Source organism: Leptonotus elevatus, chromosome 2, assembly GCF_054856555.1.
Source record: "Leptonotus elevatus isolate MCC_2025b chromosome 2, RoL_Lele_1.0, whole genome shotgun sequence".
Classification (NCBI taxonomy): domain Eukaryota; kingdom Metazoa; phylum Chordata; class Actinopteri; order Syngnathiformes; family Syngnathidae; genus Leptonotus; species Leptonotus elevatus.
The window spans coordinates 32,797,433-32,822,713 of record NC_141240.1 but is presented as its reverse complement, the minus strand read 5'-3'; the positions used below and the strand labels follow the sequence as shown (position 1 = coordinate 32,822,713).

Below are 25,281 nucleotides of genomic sequence, written 5' to 3'. Positions count from 1 at the left end.
GTGCAAAAAATAAAATAAAATAAAACAGCGTATTAGAGCCACGTATAAATATATGTATTTTTTTTAGAGGTCGGGGGCAATATTCCGAGAAAAAAACGATTTTTTTCCCCCTCACTTTATAAAGTCGCAAATTTTCAACTTTATAAAGTGGCAATTTTGCCATTTTATATAGTGGCAGATCTGGGAGAAAAAAACCTCACGAGAACTACACATAGCTTGACTGTTTGTGCCAATACTTTTCGGTCGGGTTTCCAAACAAGGAGATAGTAATTGCTTTAGCATAGATTAACCACGTCATGTTAAACATTCGCTCTTTGAACCGTTGTGTACGGCCACTGGCCTGCGACAAAGACGCCTCACTTTGCGAAGGTCCAATTAAGCATTTAAGTTAATTTGTTCAAATGTATTTTTACCTGTACATTTATGTTTCCAGAATTATTATTTACACATTCATACATTTTGGTATTTTTTTGTACAAGTATCTAAATTGATGTGTCGAATCTGCTGCGCTCCGTCATTCACTTGCATTTACCTATGGTATGCTACCGTCTGATTGGATAGTGTTAATCAGCTGATAGGGGATCAGGAAGTGATGTCGCTCCGGCTGAGAATTTAAGAATGAATCCGTCTTCATCCTGCCTTTTCATTTTGTAAACAATGTCCCATTAACCACCAACCAATCCTCACATGATTAGACTATAGCTGCGCCACGTGTATTTCTCGTAAGTTTCTGAGTTTTCTTCTCGCAAATTTGCCACTATATTAAGTCACAAATTTGTCAGAAAAAACCTCGTAAATTTGCCAGTTTATAAACTGGCAAATTTGCGAGTTTTTTTCTCGGAATATTGCCCCCGCCCTCTAAAAAATATATTTTTTTACGTGGCCCTAATACGGCGTCGTACAAAAATCCCTGAACACACTCTGACAATGAACACGTTACTGCCACCTACTGTAGTGGCTGTGCAATTACGCTTTATTCTACAAGGAGGGGGAAAAAAAGTTCCCGCCCCGCCTGTTTGAGAAGGACTGATGTAGTGACACGTGAAGCCGTGTGATGGGAGCACACGGATGCCAAGATGGCAAACACGAGACACTGAGATCACCGTGCAAACGCTGAGTGCGTGCGAGCCGCCTGCCAGGTGGTGGCGCTGCCCAGCGGGCCCCACTCCAGACCCTCGACAGCCATCGCCATTGAGCTCGGCAGTCTCGTGACGCCCCCTCAAATGCTTTTAAGTGGCAGCCAGCGTTTGTCCGCATCAGTCCCTTGTTTGTTTTTTTTGGCCGCTATGATGAGTGGAGACAACGTGAACCCTGACGCAACACACATCTGCTCTGCGGATGATTGTGGAAAGGTGCAAGGCAGACCGGCGGCACGGTGGTCGAGTGGTGAGCGCATTCGCCTCACAAGTTTGAGGGTGGGGGTTGATCCCTTTGAGGATTTTGAAACCGCTAAATGGTGCAAATCGCTGACGGCGCGCCAAAACCTCACAAGTCACATTTATTTATTTTTTCTCAAAAATCAATACTATTGGTCAGTCCGCATGTGTGGGGGTTATTTCTTCATTAAAAAAAATTAAATAATTCTTGAACAATATAAAGTGTTGAAAATGGTTTGTTCTCTATGATGATGTAATGTTGAAAAAAAAACATGCAGTTTGGGGGGTCTCCTGAAAAGTGACCATTTTGGAGGAAAATGCTTGTTTGTCTCTATCTGCTTTGCGATTGGCTGGTGAGCAGTCCAGAGACTTCCTGTGTGGTGTTTGTGTTCTCCCCAAGTTGGTTTTCTGTGGGTCCTTTTCTCTGGGCACCCCAGACTACCTCCCATATTCCAAATTATGCAAGTTAGTTCATTGAAAACTCTCAGGTGTCCATAAGTGTGATTGTAAAATTGTTTGTCTATAGTAGCCAAGTGATTGGCTGGTGAGCAGTCCAACATATTGACGCCTTCTTAAAATAATCGCTACGTCAATTTTTCAGACTTTTCAGGAAACACACATTTTTTTACCATTCGTATCATGAGGAGATGATTTAGGCAAAAAGAAAATACATTTTGCAAAAAAAAATGACGTAGCTAATTATTTTAAGAGAGTGACTATATGTTGCTTTTCTTGGCTAACGTCAGCTGGGATAGGCTCCAGCACACCTGCAACCTGTCAGGAGGAGAAGTAAAACAGAGAATGGACAACCCAGACCATGAGATATGTAAACTTGTCTCGGGTAAAAAGGAATTGGGCTCATTTGATTTTGGATGACAACTGAACTTATAGTTTTCAGTGAAAGTTGGACTCATATTTCTTATGGTCAGAATTTCTAGCACAGCTGAGGTGTTAAGGGGTCCAGTTTGGTGGCCTCGCTATTGCATCCTTGCTTTTTTTGCTGATGATGTGGTTCTCTGTTGGCCTCATCGAGTCGTGGTCTTCAACTCTCACTGGAGCAGTTCGCAGCCACGTCTGAAGCAGTTGGAATGAGAATAAGCACCTCTGAATGTAAGACAACACTCTAAAAACTGTTGGGTTAAAAAATAACCCAAATTGGGTCAAATGGGGAATGACTCGAATTTTTAGGTTTTTCATTTCAACCACAAAGTTGGGTCAAATAAATAATCCACAGCCCAATTTATGGAGTAGTGTGTGCAAATGCAAGCGGGTGAAATGAGACTCGCCCTTAGAGAGGCAGTAGGGGCTCATCTGAGTATAGCATTGGGAAAAGACAGATGAAGTGGCTCAGGCAACTGGTTAGGATGCGCCTTGGAGGCCTTCCCGGTGAGGCGTTTGGGGCACGTGCCAAAGGGAGGACGTCCCTGGGACGACCCAAGAAATGCCAGAGAGACATCAAGCTCTCTCGGCTGGCCTGGGATTGCCTCAGGATTCCCCCTGACGAGCCAGACGAAGTGGCTGGGGGACGTCTGCACTGACCCTACAATATAATTGACCACTAATCTGGATTTGCCATGACAAGCGTGCAGATTACATACCACTGCTTGAAGTGTTCTTCCATATTTGTAATATTGTTCTTGAAGTTTTCAGTCAACATCATGCAAGCGCTTCACGTGCTGGAGCGAGCAAGCGAATTTATGCATGAAGTTTGCGTGTGTGTGACAGAACATCAGCGTGCGTTTGAGTTTGAAAGTGACGTACCTCTCCCCAGGCTGTTCTCTTTCTTGTCTTGCAGGCTCATGGCCAGCGACGCCCCTTCTGGGACCTAGAGGAAGAAAGACGACAGCAGACAGACACAGGTGAGGGGGTCAGAGCGAGGTGAGCGCCGGTGCACCAGAGCCGTGTCATTAAGCCCGTCTCCGAGGAATGCGGCGTTGAGTGCCGCGCGTGTTTGCCGTTGCGCCGGCCGGCCTCAATAAAGGCCGCCCACGCCGAAAGGGATTGAGGGACTTTGCCAGTGACCCGCGACCGTTAGTTCACTCCTGCGTCCGCACAACTCAACAAAACTAAACACAGCACTTAACGGGAACAGGTAAGAGGTCAAGGGTCAGAAGGTCGCCCAGTGTCTGTTTACTCCCACACAAATGAACGTAGACAGAAGCAAACGCGCGCACGCATTCCTCCCCGCTTGTACTCGGCTTGTTTTCTTCTGCAGATGGTTTGCAGCTGCTACTTGGGTTTGTCTTGCGATTGCGACAAAACGAGTCTGCTAAACGTCAAAACCAACAAGTTATCAAGCTTAAAAAAGAAAGACGTTGTGCTCTTCCATTTTTGTGAGCTCAATTTCAACATGATTTCTACATGCATGATTTGAGGACAACAGCGGATCGTTGAAAATTCCCATGGAGATTTTGAATTGGACTGTGGACTCTCGAAAGTTTGAAAGTTGCATTTCATGAGCAAGTGTCAAGTTGGAATGGTTAGAATCGGTCAAAATTCTTAAAAAAGTTAGAACCCCAAAATTTTTATATGGAGTTTTTATTTTGAAATTAGGGGGGGGGGCTATAAATAGGATGAGCTGAACAATTTCAAGTTGGACCGGTTAAAAGGAGTCCAAAAGATACAGTTGTGCTTGAAAGTTGACATATCTTAGGGGCAGGCTTGGGGAGTACCGGAATACATGTACCGCTGTTACGTAATCAGATTACAAAAAAAATGTAACTGTATTCCCTTACAGTTACAGGAAAAAACATGTAATCAGATTACAGGTACATTTATTAAAAATGGGGATTACTTCGAGGGATTACAATTTCTACGATGAGAGAGAGAAAGAGAGAGAGAGAGAGAGAGAGAGAGAGAGAGAGAGAGCACGTGCATGCCTTCGCGAGTGGGACCGTTGCTACATACATGTCGGGGAGGTGCAAACGAACGAACTGACGCGTCCTCCACACGCGGGCATTTTGAAAAAGCTTCACAGACGGGAGGAGGAAATGGCGACCGGTATTCACTGGAACTTACTCGGAGCGAAAGTTTGAGCTGAGAGTCCAGCGGCATGCTACGCGCTGTAGCTTCTTGCGAGCTAGCCCGCTAGCCTACAACCATAATGTGAGTTACACCTTCCAAACAAATCTTCCTCTTTCATTGGATGACTATCTATCTATCTATCTATACTTTCAGTGACAGTTCGAAAAACAGCATAAGGACATCAATCAATCAATCAATCAATCAATCTATAGCCTACATGTTTTTTAATTACACAAGGATTTTTGCTATTTGTAGGCTGCCCGGGTCTCTAATACCCCCGCAAATGGCAAGGGCACATTGTATAGAATATATATTGTGGTGATATTTATTTTTATTTTGTCTTCATGAGCATATTCGGTATTGGAGTAATCCAAAAGTAATCCAAAGTAATCCAGTTACATGACTTTAATATTATGCTACTTGGATTACGTTACTAACTGTAACGGAATACATTTTACAAGTAACCCTCCCAACCCCTGCTTAGGGGTATGTAAACTTATAAGCGCACTGTATGGTGAGAACGAGACTTAAGTTGACATGATTGAGTTGAGATGTGAATTTTGGTGATGATTCATAGCATTTTTGTGCCATTAAGCAACGTTTAGTGCATTTACAGTTGTACTCGTAATTTTGCATACGCCAAGGGTATGTAACTTTTCAAGCACAACTGTGTGGAAATTAGATGTAAAAAAGCAAATAAATTAAGTCGCAACTGAACAAAGATGCAAATCAGATTTGGTTGCAAAATACCAAAAAAAAAGAGGCAATGTCATTCATTTCCTATATTGATTCATATTATTTTAGTTTCTACGGCGCTAATCTTCACCAGGGTTTCGGAAGAGCTGGACCCGATCTGACTTTGGGCAAGAGATGGACTATATCCTAGACTGGTCGGCTACTAATCACTGGGCACATATTGACAAACAATCAATCCCACTAACATTGACAAATTTGATTCTTGACTGAAGCAAAGATGTTGTTGAAATGTTCAGTTCAAAAGCGACATCAAAGCCTTTTGTGTGCTTTATTGTTTATTGTCAAGGTCACCTTCACCAAAAAAGGACGGATCTCATGACATTGAATGTGTTTTGCATGCATTTATAAAATTTGACTCAGCCAATTGTCTCCGAGAAACGCTGAATCAAACACGAAAACAAATCGACACTTGAAAGATTTGCTAAAAGCAAACAGATGCACCAAAGCCTCCACACAAACAAGGAAGTGCGCTCTGCACAGCACACACGCATTTCACTCGCGCGCGCGCGCGCGCGCACACACACACACGCACGCACCTGGTAATGGAAGATGGTATTGAGTTTCTTGCGGCCATCCTCTGTGACTGAGGAGTTGTCCACGTCCTGCAGAAGTTTGCTGTTGCTGCCGGAGTCAAACCACTCTGAGGGGACGCAAGACCACAGAGTCAAGAAAAGGAAAGAGACAAGGAAGGAGGGAAAAAAAAAAAAAGCAGTGACTGCGCATGCTGAAATCCTCTGGGGCCGTTCATCAAATCAACGCCGCGGGCTCCTCGGCTTTCGGAAGCAATCATTCTGCTGATTATTACTGTCCAATCTCACGGATGCAACCCGTCATTTCTTTTATTGCAGCCGCGGGTTAGCGAGGCTCCATGAGACCAATTGACCTTTTTTTTTTTTTTTTTTTGCAAAGGAGGCTTGTCAAATCTGAGAGGGCCAGCCGGGGAGAGAATGAAAATAATCCAAGGAAGGGCGCTCTTACCCAGGTCCACGTCTTCCGCTCGGGGCCACTGGGAGAAGGGCAAGTTTTTGTAAAAGGCTTCGAGGATTTTCTCCTTCACCTGGCAGACGGTGTCAGTATTCATCACCCTGACAGATAGCGAGTCCATGCCGCAACCCTGAAAGGACACGTTGATGTTCTGCAAAAGCAAACACCGAGCGTTATGTTAAGGAAGGGCTGCAATTGTTTTCTTTTCCCAAGCCTGCCCGTCAGTCAAGTTGAGCGATCGCACCTGCGGCTTGGCTTCGATATTCTCGCGGAGCAGCCACTCCTCGTTGAGAGTGTAACGCGCTTTCCCTGTGATGGCGTCGATGGAGCCCTTGTTGATCTGCTGCTTGATTGCACACAGCAGGAGGAAGAACGGCTCCCCCACCGTTTCCTAAAGAAGCACGCAGGAGTCGTGCGTTAGCCGGATCAGGCGACGAGATCAGACTTTTTCTGCATTTGGTGGAAATCGAGTCGAGTTGAGGAATCCAGTGGTCTGGAATTCAACGCTTGCGGATTCCCCCTGACCCGCGCGAGTGACGCAAAGCGCTGGCGCTCACTTTGAGGTAGCTGTACATGCAGATGGACATCCAGTTGGTCAGCATTTTCTCCACCACCGACTCGGTTCGGCGCAGCATCAGCTTAGGGTTCTTGGCGGCCGAAGCGTCAATCAGGTCCACCAGCAGGTCTTTCATGATGCTGGTGTAGTACTCCAGTTTGCCATGGAGGGCGATGGTGAGCAGGGACGCCAAACTGCACCTGAGTAGTGAGAAGACGGACGAGGAGAGGAAGGAGATGAGCAAACAGGTGGCAAATTTCGCATCGGTGTGAGGTTGGTGCTAGAGATGGAACGATAACGGCAACATTGTGATATTGTGATATTAACTCATTCACTTTCACAGAAGCAATTCCCTTCACTCCCGGCTGTTTTACTGGATTTTGACTGATTTTGCAAGGCTCGCATAATATTGTGTTCTATTGCTATAAAAACATGGAAGGATTAGAGTATCTTCTTTCATCAGAAAAAAATATATATTTCTATCTGTTTCTGTTTTGCAGCATTTAGCATTAGAATATAGCTAAGTTTAATCATTATTCACAAATCTATTTAGAATTGTGAGTAATTGGGAATTTTTTTCAACATGGCCCTGGTTGATCTCTTTTGCTCTGCTGCCAACTGCTGGCCGTTTGTGTAATCACTACCATTTCTTCAACCGTTCTATGCAGTTGAGAGGCTGCATCAAAGCCTTTTGTATGCTCTAGCATAAAAAACGTATACATATGTCTTTGAACATTTAAAATAGAACGTATTTATACGTTTTTTGGGAGCAAATGAGTTAAGTACCACAATATCGCCGTCGTTACATCACGATATTAAAAGCAGCACATCCGTTAAAAAGGGGACGTTGTATTCCATTTGTGCAGCTTAGTTTATGCTTTGGCCGCTGCGGCTGTATCACTCCGATTAATTAGTCAAACCAGCAAATATTTTTCAAGAGCTCCATCAAATAAATACCTTTTGGCCCGCTTGACGATGAAATGGCCAAGCTTATTTCTCTGTAATTGCTGTTATTATGTACAAAAACACAAAGTGTGCTCCCCCTTTTTTTTACACATTATCAGAGGCAAAATCGTGATAATTATCGTATCATGAGGTTCATATCGGGATATTTATTGTATCGTGAAGTTTGGTCATCGTCACATCCCAAGTGTTGCGTTTTGCTAACCAAATTTGGTCAACGCTGAAAGCTCAACTCAAGCATGATGCAGTGCACTTTCTCAAAGAGCATCATTCTTTCTTCTTTTTTTTTTTTTATATCTTTGAATGAGGATTTGTTAAACTTCCTGAAACGACCGTTGAAAATGTTCAAATGCTCCGAAAGTCGCCTTTTCCCGGTAAGACGAGTGCAAAGAGACGCTGACCTGTCTCGTACGGCAAAGTCCTTCTGCTGCTCCAAGGCGTGGACGAAGGTGATGAGGAAGTGCTTGTTGTTGAGGAGGGTGGCGAACAGCGTGATGCCTTCCTCCACGTTGGGTCTGCCCGGGCTGGTGGCCTGAGGGCAAACGTTTGTTCTCGTCACGTGACTTTCCGCTACACCCGCCGCTCTCGTCTCGTCTGTTTCAGCATAATTGTCGGCTTTTGCCCCCTCAGAATCCACTTTGTGGCTCTGGCTGGCCTATCAATGGGGTGCAATTGAGCAGCAAGCATATGGTGCAGTTTGTGGACTGACAGAAGGAGAACACAGGTGCGCATTAAGATAAATGCGGAGCTGTGAGATTTATTTGCCGCGACCTGGAAACACTTCCCGGGAAGAGCAAGCGAACGGAGGGGCACTTCATCACAGTTAGACAGGCCCCGCCTCCGGCTGCCGGCTCCAAAACCAGCTCGGGATTGTTCCTTTCTCTCGTAATGTGCCTTGCGTGTGCAGGCAGGTGTGAAAGCGCAACTCGTTTCGTCTGCCCCCCCCCCATTAACATTAGCATTAACTACACACGACAACATGCACACATGCAACATTTTACTTGTCATCACAGTCCAGAGCGGCGCCCGACCGTGCTTGCCTTCTGCGTGACCCAGTTGGGAACTTGCCCAATAGTAAGGAGCCAAATCAAGGCACTCTGGCAGAAGAGCAAACTTGCTAATGGTTTAACCCCTCACCTTCCAGTCCTGCAGCAGCGGGTGCGTCTCCGGCAGAGCTCGGGGGCCCAATGAGTCGTACTCGTACGCGGGCTGGACCAGACTCCTCTCGTAGTCCGAGCACATCTGAAACACACGTTTGGACAGCTTCAAGGCCAGCTGCAGTCATGATTGCATGATAAGGAGCAGACCAACGCACTCTAAAAACTGTTGGGTCAAAAAGAACCGAAATTGGGTCATAAATGGACCGACCCAATGTTTTGAGTTATAACAAATTAAATTAATAATCTACAAAGCAACCTATTTTTTTGGCTCGTTTTGTGAGTTATTCGTTCGACTGAACTGAATTTGAACTTTTTGAGTTATTTAATGTGAAACAAATTCAATAATAACCCACAAAGCAACCCAAGTTGTTGGGCTGTTTTGTGGTTTTCTAATTTGATCCAACTTGTTGGGTAAATTGAAAAATTAACCGACCCAACTTTTTGAATTACTGTATTTATCCCAACAAGTTGGGTCAAATAAATAACCCACAAAACAACCGAAAAGTTGGGTAAAATGATATGAATAACCCACAAAGCAACCCAATTTGTTGGGCCGAATTGTGGGTTATTCATTTGACCCAACTTTTTATCTTAATTAAATAGCTCCAAAAAATTGAGTTGGTCCCTTTTTCACCCAATTTGGGTTATTTTTTACCCAACTGTTTTTAGAGTGTAGGAAAAGAGGCCATCTTGAACATTTTCTGATGAATTGAGACTGGAACCAAAAGGCCAGAGGACTCTGGGAGGCTGATTTACGAGAGCTTTGAGGCGCAAACTTGGCAGACTGACACGCAGTTCATTTGCGCGTTGTGGGAGGAGTAAATGCAAATCGATTCATTTAGTATGCGCAATGTGATTGATCATCAAACCTGAGAGGAAGCGCATCTCGCTGAAAGAAAGCTAGTGCTGGTCTAATCATTTTTGATTAATGCCAAAAACAAAACTGATTATGACATATGATCCATTCAGGGATGCCATTGTGAATGATATAAGGGTTGACAATCACAAGAAGGAGTCATGCCACATCACCTATGACAAAACTCAACATCAGCTCTGCATTTCCTATGCCAGTGACAACACTCAAACAGATTAAATCACTCATACCATCACTGTCATGTACTGGAAATATATCATCTGTTTTACGCCCGTATCGTATATATAACACTCTCCATGGATCAAGATGAAGAGAATGTGTGAGGCTGACAGCTCCTACTGGCAGAACTACCGGAGCTATGACTCGAGGTGACTGTGAGGTTCCCCCGTACGACTTGTGAACGCTGTAAAAAATATGGCTAAGTGTCCGGAAGAAACGAGGCTCAAGAGGCATCGTTTGCTGTCCGAGCAGAGGACGAAACTCTCATCTGGCGCTTCTACACCGACCCGACGGTGGCATCCAATATGGCTGCCGGCGTGGGCGTGTGAGCTGAGTGTGATTTGAGAAATCAGAGTGAACGTTCCCTTGTCTCGCTGCCCGCCATTGTTGTATCTCCTTCAAAGTCCACGACTGAGCCTGCAAGATAAAGCTTGCTGAGTTGTGTGTGCTTGCGTGTGTGCGTGAAAACACCCACCCACGCTGCAACGGACCCCTTCAGGGGGGGCTCACTCGTCCAAAAAGTGCTTACCTATAGAAAATGCTGTCGCAGTCTGCCAAGGTACCAATTTAGGCCGGCGACATTTTTTGCTACAGCTACTGTGCGTTTAAAGGGCAGAGTCGGTGAATTGTTGTGTGGATTCCAAAAGACGGCGCGGAGGAAGCGGGACACGCAAGGAGAATATAATTTTTTTCTCAAAAATGCCAGAGTGTGTGGAAATGTGATAAGGGAGGCAAAGTGAAATGTTGACCTTTGGAAAGAAGGTGCGGGTGACAAAGTGCTTGTACTCCAGGAAGGGGATGCCCTGGCTGCGGTTGAGCTCTTTGGTCAGGTCCGTCATGTCCGTCTGCAGCTCCGCAAAGCCTGAAAGGACAAAAACAAGTCGTGATCCGTGCCGACGTTACGATACGTTCGCTCCAGCAGGAGCTCAGTGTGGCCAACGTTAGTATGGACGCGTGCAGTCCATGGATGTCGGAGGCCCGGACTTCGAAACTTTGACATGTTTGGCAAAGCACTTTGCAATGCGCATCATCGCCACCTACAGGACTGGAGTCGAAGCAGATGAAGCAAATTCGGGCCGGCGTTTAGCGGAGTGCTGCGTTGGCCTGACTGGGGATGCAGTCACATGCCACTCAGAGGTGGCGACCAGTCTCAGGGTGTAGCCCACCTTTCGCCCCAAATGGGCTGGGATAGCCAATCCGGCTCGCCTGAGTCGCTATCAAAATTGGATGATAGCTGCATGGCATCATCGCCAGCCAAGTTCTCTTCTTTTATTTTTACATTTACAAATCACAAGTTTGTCTGTTCTTGTCGATTCACCAAGCGTTTTGTCTTCATCTCTTTTTCAAGGTCAACAGACATTTGTTTATTATCTAAAAGTGGATTTATGAATGTGTGTACTTTTGAGGGATGACTGGCCGGCTCCAGCACAAGCGGGCACTTTTGTTCTGCGCTCCACTGAGTGCTCTTGTTTCCTTTTGTTTTCCAGCATTTGATTTTCTCCCAACACAAAAATTCTCTTGAGACCTTGTGAGATCCGTCCGTGATTTCACTTTTGAAGAATTTGAATACGGGATTGCGTCACTTCATTTCCTGGATGGATCTGCATTCCTGTCGTCACCTTTCCAAATAATGGCCTTTGTGAATGCATTCATTTCACGGGTGGAATTGAAGTAAGGATGCAGGCAAATCTGACTTTGGCCATTTTTGCTGGCATGTTGCGCAATTGCATAGCAGCGTGCCCGTTTGACATATTTACATATTACAACGTTGTTGTCTAATGAGAGCTGCGGACGAGCTCAATTGGGATTCAGATCGGGTTTTTGCTGGAAAACAAACGAGAGTTGGGAATTGAGGAAAGGCATCTAATGTCGGTTCACACCCCCCAACTTATGATGAGCCTCAGAAGGCCTAAAGAGCAGAAGGGGCCTTCCTGTCAGTCAGAACGGGTTGTTCCTGTTTTGCCATCTTGCTTTCCTTCTGCCTTGAGCTCAGTTCTCCCTCTGTGAGCACTCAAGTAGGTCGCAAATCTCTCCTTAACAACCCCCCCCCCCCCTGTGTGTCCGACACACTTCTGCTTTTCCTCGGACTCGCCGCCTCGACTCCTACACCTCTGACTTCCTCCCTCCTCTCGTCTTCCTCGTTATCTGCAAGCCATAAATCAGGTACAGCCTTCGCGAAACTTCGCCAACTCGCTCGCATGGCCTAGAAACCCCGCACGTGCACGATGCAGCCTTGCCCCCCCGCCACACGAGGTTGTGCCGCCAAATCACTGTGACTGCCTGTGACTGATGGCTTGTCACGAGCCGGGCCTTCCTTTATGAATCACGCTTACGAGGCACAAATCTGTCAACGAGCATCTCACGTCGTCACAGGTCGAATGGGACAAACGCTGCACAAAACAACACAAACAAAGGTGATCGATATTTCGGTCTCGATTTTTCTTGTAAGCTGACACGAAACATCATTTGACATCTGAACGCCATCTGATAAAATAGCTGTGTGTGTGTGTGTACATTAAACACACCTTTCCGGATCTCCTCTCTGATCTGGGACTCCATCTCTTCCATTTGGACTAAAGTTTTCTGCCAGTAGCGTTCTGCCCTTCGGCTCTTTGTGCAGTACACAACAAGGGCTGGCGACACACAAACACAGAAGAAGAAAATACATGTGCTTGTGTTGATTTTGATTGACAGTTATAAAAAAGCAAGATAAGAATTAATATCTAGCAGGAAGAATACTCAGGCAATTGTTGAGTGTTTTTCCCCTCTTGTTGGCAAGCTGTTATTGTTATTCTGTCACTCCTGTTTTTTTTTTGTTTTTATTATGCTCTTTTCTATTCATATCTCTTATCAACACACATTCTGACCCTTGTCTGGAGAAAATACGACCCAAATACATCTGACATGCTTCTCAAAGAGTGTGTTCATCAGACGGTCTGCTAAAACCATCAGCGCGGAGCAACAACGCCGCCTTTGTGCTGCCAATTGCGTTTTGTTTGCCTGAGTCACATCTGGATTGTCCATCTCCCGGCCGGGCCCAGCGACCTACCCACGGTGCAGAGCAGCAGTAGGACGCAGCACACCACGATGGACACCACGATGGCCAGCTCGCTGCCACCCAGATGCACTTTGGCGATGGTGTGCCGAAAGTTGCCCACTTGCACCTACAAGGCGAGACCACACCAGAAGAGAATTGATGAGAACTGTTATTAGTAGGGGTGTCAAAATTAGTGGGTTAATTTTTACTTCATTTAAAGTTCCTTTAACGGTACAAATTTTTTTTTATTACGTGCGATTAATGACCACGCCTTACTTGGAGAGCCTGTGTTGGGGGAATTCCAGTCGCAACGCAGCAGACACGCCCACTTCAAAATTTAGCAGTAATACATTTAATAAGAATGCATATATTTGTGGAGACTAAGGTCAAGTTGCATTTTACAATTCTAAAAATGTGCAGAATTTCACAAGTTACTTCATGTTAAAGATTAAATTGCTCTTAATATAAAAAGAAAAATGCACACCAAGGTCTTACTAAGGCAACTATGCCATCTAGTGGCAGAAAAATAACCTCAACACAAATCAATATCACACACATTTTTTACAGCACAGTACATCTTTTTTTATTTTAACTAGTGCTGTCAAAGTTAAAGCGTTAACTAATTAATTAATCTAAAAAATGATTAATGCAGATTAATCACACTATTAATTTTGACCGCAAATGATCCTTTAGCTGACAGCGGATGGCTACGTTAAAGGTAGCACAGGTTGTGTTTGAGCAATAAACATAACTACATGCATTAAAGTCAAGCATTTATTAAATGTTTGCGTATGACATTCAGAATATTTGTTCATGTCAAAATATTGGGGTCATTTTTTTGCCATTTTAAATTATGCAAGTAATTAACTGATTAGAAAAAGAGGATGAGCGTGTGAAGTGGATAAAAAAATCCTCATAATATCAAATGTCAAAATAATTCACACATAACAGGTGATCTTCAAATTTGGCAGGCAAAAAATGTTGATAAAAAAAAGCCTTTTTAATTAAGCGATTAATCATGATTAATCACAATTTTAAGATGTGATTAATCTGATTAAAACAATTAATAATTTGACAAATCTAATTTTAACTTGATTTTATGAATTATTATAAAATTGCTGTATCAATAACTGAAAGATGCAGCCAAATGAGTTTAACATTTTTTTCCACTTTTATGTTAACGAGAGTATGGAAGTTAGAATTTTCTCTATTGTACATTTAGAACAGATATAAAATTTGTGATTAATCGTGAGTTAACTATTGAAGTCATGCAATTAACTACAATTAAAATTTTTAATTGCCTGACACCCCTAAAAAATATATTTAACTGTACATTTTATTGTACATTAAGAACAGATGTAAAATGTGCGATTAATCGTGAGTTAACTATTGAAGTCATGCGATTAATTACGATTAAAAAATGTTATTGGTCAAAAAGAAGAGAAAGTCCGAAAAGATAATTTTGGGACTCTTGTAAAGTTGTTCAAATGCCTAATGCGTCATCCGCTTGGTGTATAGAATGTTGGTGAGATCTTAAGGCCGAACAGGAAATGTTTTTGTGCTTTGTCACGCGAGCATGAAGCAGCGAGCAATTGCAGGCAAGCAGGCAGATTTCCGCCCAAAGCTAACGTGGCGTCCACAAGCCGTCTCTGTTTCAGCGATACGCCCGACGCCATTCATCTTTCACGGACGACATTCAAATCACTGAGGTGGAATTTTGGAGGGGGCGCGTTTGATCACAGCTTGCTTCAAATTCGCATTGTGGCGCCCGCTGCTGCGACTTTTCTTTCTTCCTTTCCTTCTCTCCAGACAGAATGACAAAAGTGTCACATTCAATTAAGGGTTGTGTGGTTTTTTTCCTAATCAGTTGTTTGTCATGACTGCAGCGCAATATCAACTTTCTGTCGCTGCGGGGAAACGTGTTGGCAGAAACAAACACAAAATAAGATAAATAAAAGTTGCCATCAAAGTCTTGTTTTGAAGCACAAGACATTTTATACCAAACCCTCAACAAAACACTTTTTTTTTTTCATGTTTCAAGGCATGCTGAATCCACATTTTAGGAATGTTTCTGCCAATGTGAAGATGCATGCGGTCGTTAGGGCGCACGCAGGTGCATATAGGACAAATGAACAAGTGCAGACGAGACAAATGGCCTCGCTGCTTGGAGTCACATGACTCACACTAACCCAGATGTGACAAGAAAAGGACTTCCACTTCTGCCTTGTGGCCAGTCAGCAGTTGCCCCCCCCCCACCCCCCACCACTTCCTTCCCATTCTCAGCCAATTGCAACATTCATAAAAAAAGAAAAAGCCTGAAACGCTTGCAGAAAATCCTCTTTGCACCCGTTTTCTCATCGCTCCGGGAAGTCCCGGCGACCGCAAGGGAGCGCCTTCATGCGTCCCCTCCCGCTGAGTGCAACGGAGGGGAAAAAGCCGTTGCCGCGGGTTCCTGTAGAAACACGCTTTACCCTCGTGGACCCCAAGCTAAATGCGGCCTTGCAAAAATAGAACGAGCGTTCTAAAAGTCAGGGCAGAAATCCAAGAGAGCAGACACGCACGCATTCAAGTGTGCGGACACAAAACGGACGCGAACGCTTTGGACATGCCACGGCCTTCGTTTGACCCCAGAGCTCACTTTGCTAACTGAAAGTGTTTATTCTCAGACAATGTCGTAAAAACACACAGTGGCGCTTGCGCAGCCCAAAACAAATATTTCTATTTCTGGGCACACAAAAAAAAGACAAATGTTTTTTGCAGCAGGCAGCACTTTGGCGACAGGCTGACATTTGTTTCGGAGCTATTTCAGCAAAGCACTCACGTTCTGGCTCTTGTTTAAATATTGATGAAGACTTCCCCATAGAAACGAAGCCCGAACAGAGCAACGCAAACAGCCGGTACCAAAATGTCCGCTTTTATCACCACGGCAAAGGATTCGGCACCATCGCGACGAAGACCTCAAAATTGTGATGCCAGTAAAAGCAACAACAGCAACCGCACTGACAAAATTATTGGGCTTAAAAATGGCAGCGTGATGAAGATCGAAGGAGATAAACGGCAAGCCAAGCGTGCAAAATGACTTGGTGGGTTCTTGTGGCTGCTGACACGTTGCGAGCCAGGTGACAGTTGGCCGGTTTGCTTTCCAAGTGAGCGCAGGCCTTCGGATTGGAGCGAGCAGGCACTCGGCAGCGAAAGCCCAACTTGCTTTGAAAACTAACAAAGTGCTGGGGCACAAAAGTTGATCACTTTCTGTTTGACGAGGATGTCCGTGCTTTTCATCCAAGCAACACAAAAGCCCGTCACGTTAACAACCATGTCTGAATTTACATCACTTTAAAAACAGGTGGGTCAAAAATAACCCAAATTGGATTCAAAAGGGCCCACCCGAACTTTTGGGCTTATTCAATTAACCCCAAAATTTGGATCAAATAAATAACCCACAAACAACTCCAGAAAAACAGGTTGACTGTGGGTTATTAATTTAAGTTGACCCAACTTTTTAAATTAAATAGGTCAAAAAAGTTAGTAGTATCGTTTTTTATCCAATTCAATTGGATTATTAAATTAACCAAAAAAGTTGGGTGAAATGAATAAACCCACAAACAACCCCAAAACACTGGGTCACTTTGGGGGTTAATGATTTTATTTGACCCAACTTTTTGGATTAAATAGCTCAAAAAGTTGAGTTGGATCATTTTAGACTCAATTCAATTGGGTTATTAAATTAACACAAAAAAGTTGGGTCAAGTTAATCACCCACAAAGCAACACCACAAAAGTTGGCTTGCTTTTTGGTTTATTAATTTAATTTTGACCCAACTCATAATTAAACTAATAACACACAAAGAAACCCAATATTTTGGGTTGTTTTGCGGGTTATGCATTTGACCCAACTTTTTGGGTTGAATAACTCAAAAAGTTGGGTCGGTTCACGCTTGAGTGTGACCCCATTTGGGTTATTTTTGTTTTGACCCAACTGTTATGAGAGTGCACTCACTTGTTGCCGCCGTTCCATCCGGCTTTGAAGAAATTCTTCTCCTTTTCGACTGACACACATTCACACATTCAAACGACGGCGAGAGTGAAAAAGGCTCAAATCGTCATTCAAGCTTTCCTCAACTGCTCACAGAACATTCTGCTTAGCATGAGAATGCTCGAAAGTACGTGCGATGTCATGATTCCGATCACGGCGGCCAAACAAAATACCCGGAATGAGAACAGAAAATGGCCGAGCTCATTGAAAATAATCAGGGTTCTGCTTGAAGTGGGCAATTTCTATTTGTTTACAAACTTCTCTCGACCCCCTTTCAATCAGCCGGCGCTATATTTGCCGCAGCGTGCACGCCGGTTGGCATACTTACGATGACGGGCATCTCGTTCTCGCGGGAGTTCAACAGGCCGCTGATGGTGCAGTGGAAAAGTTGGTCGTTGTGGAAGCTGATGTTGCACGGGTACGGGCCGATCATCACCGAGTATTCGTCCGGCATCAGCTTCAGCTCGTTGGGCCCTTTCTGCCACGGGAAGAAACACAAACAGTCGTCAGCGGTCGACGGGGAGCCTCGACGCGGAGCGATAACACGGCCGCCGCGCACAGGAAGCCGCCGGGCGTCATTTTCCGTTGAAACTGAAGTTCAGCTTAAAGCAGCAAACAGACCCGCTAACTGACACGGCGGCTGAGACTAGACAAACAAATCGGCCATTGGCCAAAATAACTTTGTCAGGCCGTTTAGCGGCCACGTCGGTTGGAAAAAGCAACAGAGCGACACGTCACTCTTCCTCCTGCCGAATGCGTCATTCATCAAACATCACAAAAACCTGGAAGGACGATATTTTTATCACACACCCCGGCACACCTGACGATTTGGTGGCGCAAAGTCGACGAGACTCTAGACCTTTATTTATGCCACAGTGGAGACATTCACACATATATAAATATGTATCATAAAAAAATACTTATGAAGCCTATACAGAGAAACATAGTAGTGCAACAAGATGGCTGATGTGCGCATCATCATCATCACATTTTATTTTTTATTTTGTTACAGCAGATGTTGCAAATGGTTCAGAAAGTTCACAGGGCTATGCTGCTAACCCTCTTATAAAGTTAACTGAAAATGTAAACAAATAGTTCCCTGAGATTAAAACGGTTTTAGGTTGACTTTTTATCGGCCATCAGATTAAAAAAAAAAAAAGGCCGATACCAATATTCGTGAAAATGCCCAATATCGGCGCCGATAATCGGCTGATTATCAGTCCCTACTTTAGACAAGGTGAAAACAGGTCTATGTTGTGGTGCAGGTAGTGTAACGCGATTTCGGTGGATTTCATTCATAAAATTTAGATCATGTTTAATATGACAATAGTGCGTCACCCCTGTGAATCATAGGGTGCTGTGGTGAAGTGACTGTCAGCTTTCTCAACTTGGGCGCTACACGGCAGCCAGGGTCTAATCCACCCCAGAGGAACTCAAATAGCTTCAAGTTTTTGTGTAATCCTGCTAATAATAGAGCTGTTTTTCATGTTGACGCGGCGAGAAGCAAGTCTTACAGAGCGCTTTTTCTTGAGAAATAAGTCAAGCCAAATGCAGAAGCATTTGGGTGCAGTTCCTTGAAAATGGAAATACAGTAAATCCGGTTCAAAAACTAAACAAACCAACACGTCAGCACTCAGCAGCAGCAAAGAGAACAATCCAACATTTCCAAATTATCGGTCAAGATCGTTCCAAAAAGTTGAAATCCTATCTCGAGATTTTTATCAGACAGCTATCAATGTCAGATGCCCGTTAATAACCCCTTCCAACTTCTCGCTGAGTCATGATCAGAAAAAGATGGCTGCCATCATTGTGCAGACAACAAACACAAACAGAGCAATGTTGGGCAATACATCCACAACAGGAAGCACATGTTGAACCACTGTTTGAAAGGTGATGCGTTGATAATATTATGATGACTATTATTTTTTGCCTTCACATAAATTAGCATGAACAGACTGCAGACGGCTTTTCTGTTCCTCAGCTATTCAGTTCCCGTGTGTCCAAAGCGCTCAACGCAAAACTGCTGACATATATATGTCATCATCTTGCGTTAAATGAGCCGATCAGGAAAGTGAAAATCCAAGTAAACGTCACAAGTTGTTTTTTCCTGCGGCCAAGTGGCAACTTTGATTGTGTTACCGTTTACGTTTGAAGGATCCTCTTCTCATTCCACATTTCGCAGCAATCAACTTGGCGAGCGCAACGAGGGAAGAAAGTGAGAGCCAATTTGGATGCCGGCGCAAACCCTACTTTTTCGCCCCCCTCACAAAAGTGAGGAAGTGTGTGCGTGTTTATCGCGAATGTGCTTCCTTGCTTTGATTGCACCCTCAAGGCCTCGCCTGTCGCCAGCGCAGGATGCCACCTCCCAGGTCTCTGTCAACAAACGCTTCCCAGCACACACACACACATGCCCACACGAAAAATATCACGCGATGATGAAAAAAAAAGAAGATGTTGCCGCATCTTGTAAAATGTGCACAAGCAACACGACCAACTGACGCTTGGTCCAAAAAAGACGAACCCAAGGCAGGTCCAAAACAACTCAGCTCCTTATTTTCAACACTGCTTGTCAACCTCGCTCCGAATAAACAAAGACTGTCTTTCCTTCTTTCCAGCCTCTTTTCTGCCTTCAGGTCAAGCACAAGTCTTAAAATAAAACAGGAAAACAAGACAAGTCATTGACGCACACGCTGGCTAGCTAACGTGAAGGGGAAGCAGCACCCCGGCCCAGCGTGGGCCTCACACTGCGCCGTTAGCACGCGGTGTCATGCGGCGTCACGCGGTGTTGAAGCGGGAAGCCCTCTGGCCGGCCGGATGGATGGATCCGTCCTGTCAGGTGCTCGGCAGCGCAGGTACATGAGAGCCCATCCCCCCCACACAGCGCCCGTTTCCGGGGGGGCCGCCTTGAATGCGTTTGACGGCAACGCGCCGGCTTTGCTGCAGAGCTTCCAAACACAAAATAGCCACTCCCTCGCTCCATTTACTCTCACTCGCTTTTCTTGCCCAACTTCACTCACATCTAAAAGAGATTTTCTTAAAACTAGTAAAAGCAAGTATCACGTCCAAAAAATGTGGCTCTCCGAGTAGCGGCGGCAATGACCAACATTCCTAAAAAGCAGATTACTGTCATCCACTACATCATTGTACCGTTTGAACATTAGCACTGCACTCAAATAAAGTCAATCCTCGAACCCGCCGGTGGACACCAGCAGTAAGGGATGCCGTCAAGTCCTATCGGGCCTTTTTGGCCTGTGGGACTCCAGAATTAGCTGACAGGTACCGGCTAGCCAAGCGGAATGCCGCTTCGGTGGTCGCTGAGGCAAAAACTCGGACATGGGAGGAGTTCAGTGAGGCCATGGAAAATGACTTCGAGGAAATTCGGGTCCACCAACCGGCATCTCAGGAAAGGAAAGCAGTGCACCATTGACACTGTGTATAGTCCAGATGGGGTGCTGCTGACCTCAACTCAAGACGTTGTGAATCGGTGGGGAGAATACTTCGAAGACCTCTTCAATTTTGCCGACACGCCTTCCTTTGAGGAAACAGTCTGGAGACTCTGAGCTGGGCTCTCCTATCTCTGGGGTTCGAAGTCACTGAGGTGGTTGGAAAGCTCCTCGGTGAAAGGGCCCCCAGGGGTGGATGAGATCCGCCCGGAGTTCCTAAAGGCTCTGGATGTTGTGGGGCTGTCGTGGTTGACACGTCTCTACGTGGACATCGGGGACAGTGCCTCTGGATTGGCAGACCGGGGTGGTGATCCCCCTTTTTAAGAAGGGAGACCGGAGGGTGCGTTTCAACTATAGAGGGATCACACTCCTCAGCCTCCCTGGTAAGGTCTATTCAGGGGTGCTGGAGAGGAAGATCCACCGGGAAGTCAATTCTCGGATTCAGGGGAAGCAGTGCGGTTTCCGACCAGCTCTACACCCTCGGCAGGGTCCTCGACAGTTCATGGAAGTTCGCCTAACCAGTCTACATGTGTTTTGTGGATTTGCAGAAGGCGTTCGACCGTGTCCCTCGGGGAGTCCTGTGGGGGGTGCTTCGGGAGTACGGGGTACCGAGCCCCCTGGTACGACCTGTTCGGTCCCTGTACGACCGTTGTCAGAGTTTGGTCCACTTTGCCGGCAGTAAGTCGGATTCGTTTCCAGTGAAGGGTGGACTCTGCCAAGGTTGCCCTTTGTCACCGATTCTGTTCATAACTTTTATGGACAGAATTTCTAGGCGCAGCCGAAGCGTTGAGGGGGTCCGGTTTGGTGGCCTCAGTATTGCATCTCTGCTTTTTGCAGATGATGTGGTGCTGTTGGCTTCATCATGCCGCGATCTCCGACTCTCACTGGAACGGTTCGCAGCCAAGTGTGAAGCGGTTGGGATGAGGATCAGCACTTCCAAGTCCGAGAACATGGTCCTCAATCGGAAAAGGGTGGCGTGATCTCTCCGAGTCGGGGATGAGGTCCTGCCCCAAGTGGAGGAGTGGAGCGGGAGATCGACAGGCGGATCAGTGCAGCGTCTGCAGCGATGCGGACTCTGCATCGGTCCGTTGTGGTGAAGAAGGAGCTGAGCCAAAAGGCGAAGCTCTCGATTTACCGGTCGATCTACGTTCCCGCCTTCACCTATGGTCACAAGCTGTGGGTCGTGACCGAAAGAACAAGATCCCGGATACAAGCGGCCGAAATGAGTTTCTTCCGCAGGGTGTCCGGGTTCTCGCTTAGAGATAGGGTGAGAAGCTCGATCATCCGGGAGGGACTCAGGGTCGAGCCGCTACATCTCTCCACGTTGAGAGGAGCCAGTTGAGGTGGCTCGGGCATCTGGTACGGATGCCTCCTGGATGCCTCCCTGGAGAGGTGTTCCGGGCATGTCCCACCGGTGGGAGGCCCAGGACACGCTGAAGAGACTATGTCTGCCGGCTGGCCTGGGAACGCCTTGGGATCACGTTGGAATAGCTGGTCGAAGTGGCTGGGGAGAAGGAAGTCTGATCTTCCCTCCTAAAGCTGTTGCCCCCGCAATTCGACCCCGGATAAGTGGTAGCAAATGGATGGATGGATGGATGGAGGGTTTTCAAACATTTAAAGAATTGACAAGCTTTGCTTAAAAATTCTAACAAAAACGGCAGGAAGCTTCCACGGTCATCACTATGTGTTAAGCTTAATTAACAACTAAGCAAGTAAATAGTTCCCTAAAGTTTACTACTGTAAATAAAGTTTTAAAACATTTCAACTTCCAGCATCAGCATCATTTTTTATAAAGTGTCAATTTCAATACATCTATAAATGAAAAGTTCCCTGTACCTCACTGAGCGACAAATGCATGCGAATAATTTGGGGTTTTCGCCAGGGTTCGTAAAAAGGTTTCAAACATCTTCGCAGAAAAATTGTCTGAATATGTTCGAAATGTTAAGTTAAATATGTCAAAGACCCCAAAATTGCACCTTAAAATAACACCTTAAAAAAAACATGAAACTGACAGTTTCACGCTCAAATGTTCCAAAATACTGCGTTAAGCTTGTGTCTTTATGAATCCTCCCGAATTTGATTTAGATGACGTGTGAATGTTTGCAGTCACGTGACTCACGTTGATGATGAGCGTCAGCTGCTCTCCTGGGTGATGTTTAATCAACTTCTCCTTATTGGCCGTGAAGAACTGAGGATCCTCTACGTATTCCAGCAGGAAGTGACCTTTACGCAGCTCCTCTTCATCCTCCTCCTCCTCTTCCTCATCCTCCCCCGCCTCCTCCCCCTCGGTTTCAGCATCGGAGAGGGAGGAGCGGTCACCCGCGTAGAGGACTCCATTCAGGTAGAACTGCACCGAGGTGGGCTGGGATTGAGTGGAGGGCGGCGACGGACATGTGATCATGGAGGGCGAAACAACTGCGCACAGCTGGAAATAAACACACCATCAGAACAGGAAGTGACGTGTGTGAGTCAACACCCCTCGTTGCAGGGTGGATACTACGGAGGAGCAAAACGGCCAAAATCCTAAATAAATAAATGAATAAAAGTGAAAAATAAAAACGGATATAAAAAAATATAATTTGAAAAATTAAAAAAAAAATGGAAATAAAAACAACAAAAAACATGTATACATAAATACAGAAGAGGATTAGGGCCAGTGAAGAGAGAGAAAACAAAGTTTGGCAGGATTTTCACTTTATTCTCAGATTTCTCACTTGAAAGTGAAAAAAAAAAAGTAAGAATCCTGCCAAACTTTTTTTCTCATTTAATTTTTGAATTATATTTTTTATTTTTTTATTTTGGCAGTTTTGGTCCAATGCAAGCCGGCGAGACTTCCTTGTTCGCCCACCCGCTCACTCGACCATTGAAAGGTAGTTTGCAACGGCGGAGTCCAACCCAAGACACGCTTAGGACCGATGAATGAATAACATTTCGCCCTGGCAGTATGGACCAAAATAAAAAAATCAATAAATGACTAAATAAATAAATAAAAGACAGAAAGTGAAAAAAATATATATATAAAAAATATAATTCATATATTAAATATATATATATTCCATTTATATAAATTTTTTGGGATTTAATTTTCTAATTATATTTTTCTATATCCGTTTTTAATTGTCACTATTAGTCATTTATTGAATGAATTTTGGCAGTTTTGGTCCTCCATAGGATACGACCCCCCCCCCCACAATAAGTGAAATCCATGACGAAGACTCACAGTTTGTCCAATTGCCGGCACCTGCATGGCGGCACTCTGCACCAGGTCGAATCCGTGGCCCACCACTGTGATGGTCCTTCCACCGCTGCAACACACACACACACACACACGTCAAGTCGTACTTGACTAAACCGGGAGCGTCATGTGACATTTGACCCACCTGAGGAAGCTCTTATCGGGCTTGATGAAGCTGATGGCGGGGTTCTTCTCGTACGTGTAGGTGGCGCTCAGTCGCTCACTCTGACACGAGCCGTCCTCAAAGTGGACACACACTCGCACGGACTCGCTGCTCGCCTGCAGGGCTGCAGGCATGGTGCACTCAATGTTGTCATCTGTTTGCCTGAAAGACCCAAAACGGACTTCAAATAAGCGCCCGTCTCCAATCCATCACATTTTTCAGTCTTGGAAATGGTTTCATTCCCAATATCTGTTCCCGCTACGTGGTTCTTGGAATACAAAGACGCTCAGTTAGGAGCGGCGTCGTACAAAGCCTGAATTCATCAAGTAGGAAGACAAATGTGAGTGCAATAACTTTTATGAACGGCCGAGAGGACCGAAGCGTTTCTTGCCGACTGCAGAATGATTACTCACAATGAGATGACACACTCCAGCGTGTTGTTGACCAGGACTCGAACCTGTGAACCGATTCCCAGGTGTTCCCCAATGATGGTCACTTTGGTTCCTCCGGCACGGGAGCCTTTCCTTGGCTCCATGGAGACCATCTTTGGGACCTGAACGCAAAGAACAAGAAGCGCTTTTGGTCTGAGGGTCATCCGCTTTCTGGTCAGAGGTGGTTGTCAACCTTGACCCCTTCCTGTCCAAATACTTCAAACCCATTTTAAATCCTAAGCAGCAGGGTTATTATTGTTTTGTGATTTAAATTTTAGTTATTTTTTATTTCGTTTTGAGTTTTTTTTCGGTTTCTTAAATTTAATTAGTTCTCAAGGCAGTTTTGTTAGTTTTAGTTATTTAAAAAATGCTGGGTTTTAGATTAGTTTTTGGAAGCATATTGCATTCACTTGAAAAAAATTATTTTCTGACTAATTTTTGGGGGCGCTTTGTTTTTTTTTGTATAATTTTATTTTAAATGTTTGGAATATTTTTTCTGTTTTACTGAATACTGTATTTTTTAAAATAAAAAAATTCAGGAAAACTGGGAGGGGGGATTCAGAAAAAAAAATTCCTCAGAAAAACAGGGGGGAAAATGTGTTTTTAAAAAATTGAAAAAAATATTCAGAAAAACAGAATTCTGAGTAATTTTTTTTTGTTTTTCTGAAAAATTTCCCCCCATTTTTCGGAATTTATATATTTTTTTATGACAGAAAAAATGCAGTTAAACAGAAAAAAAATCTGAAAAACATAAAAATACACACACAAAAAAAAAAGCTCTGCCCCCCCCCAAAAAAATTGTCAGAAAAACAGGAGGAGGAATGTAATACTCTTTTGTAAATTTCAGTATTAATTTTCATTTAAAAAAATTGCATTACTTGTGTGCAATATTTAATAAACACCATGGTAAAATGAAAGAAGTAACACTTTTTTTTTCTACCTAGCGTTGCATTTTGGCTGAGTTAAATGAAAAAGCAGGCGAGCCGAGCCATTGGAGCCAAAAAATGTCAAGTACGCAAAATTGTCGC

The 25,281-nt window shown here is 44.7% G+C and overlaps 1 protein-coding gene across 1 annotated transcript in view; it reads right to left on the bottom strand.

The window, feature by feature from the left end:
• The window catches only part of plxnd1 (plexin D1), an 83,890-nt gene that overhangs the window by 8,022 nt on the left and 50,587 nt on the right, over positions 1-25,281 (bottom strand). Inside the window, exons 15-29 of the mRNA XM_086067118.1 lie at positions 24,236-24,375; positions 23,805-23,984; positions 23,645-23,729; positions 22,544-22,849; positions 17,310-17,459; positions 12,962-13,076; positions 12,438-12,545; positions 10,662-10,774; positions 8,797-8,901; positions 8,061-8,191; positions 6,698-6,896; positions 6,385-6,531; positions 6,135-6,291; positions 5,693-5,796; positions 3,138-3,201 (exon numbers count right to left, since the gene is read on the bottom strand). Coding sequence (XP_085923244.1) covers positions 3,138-3,201; positions 5,693-5,796; positions 6,135-6,291; positions 6,385-6,531; positions 6,698-6,896; positions 8,061-8,191; positions 8,797-8,901; positions 10,662-10,774; positions 12,438-12,545; positions 12,962-13,076; positions 17,310-17,459; positions 22,544-22,849; positions 23,645-23,729; positions 23,805-23,984; positions 24,236-24,375 — 2,104 coding nt within the window. The remainder of the gene's footprint in view (positions 1-3,137; positions 3,202-5,692; positions 5,797-6,134; positions 6,292-6,384; positions 6,532-6,697; positions 6,897-8,060; positions 8,192-8,796; positions 8,902-10,661; positions 10,775-12,437; positions 12,546-12,961; positions 13,077-17,309; positions 17,460-22,543; positions 22,850-23,644; positions 23,730-23,804; positions 23,985-24,235; positions 24,376-25,281) is intronic.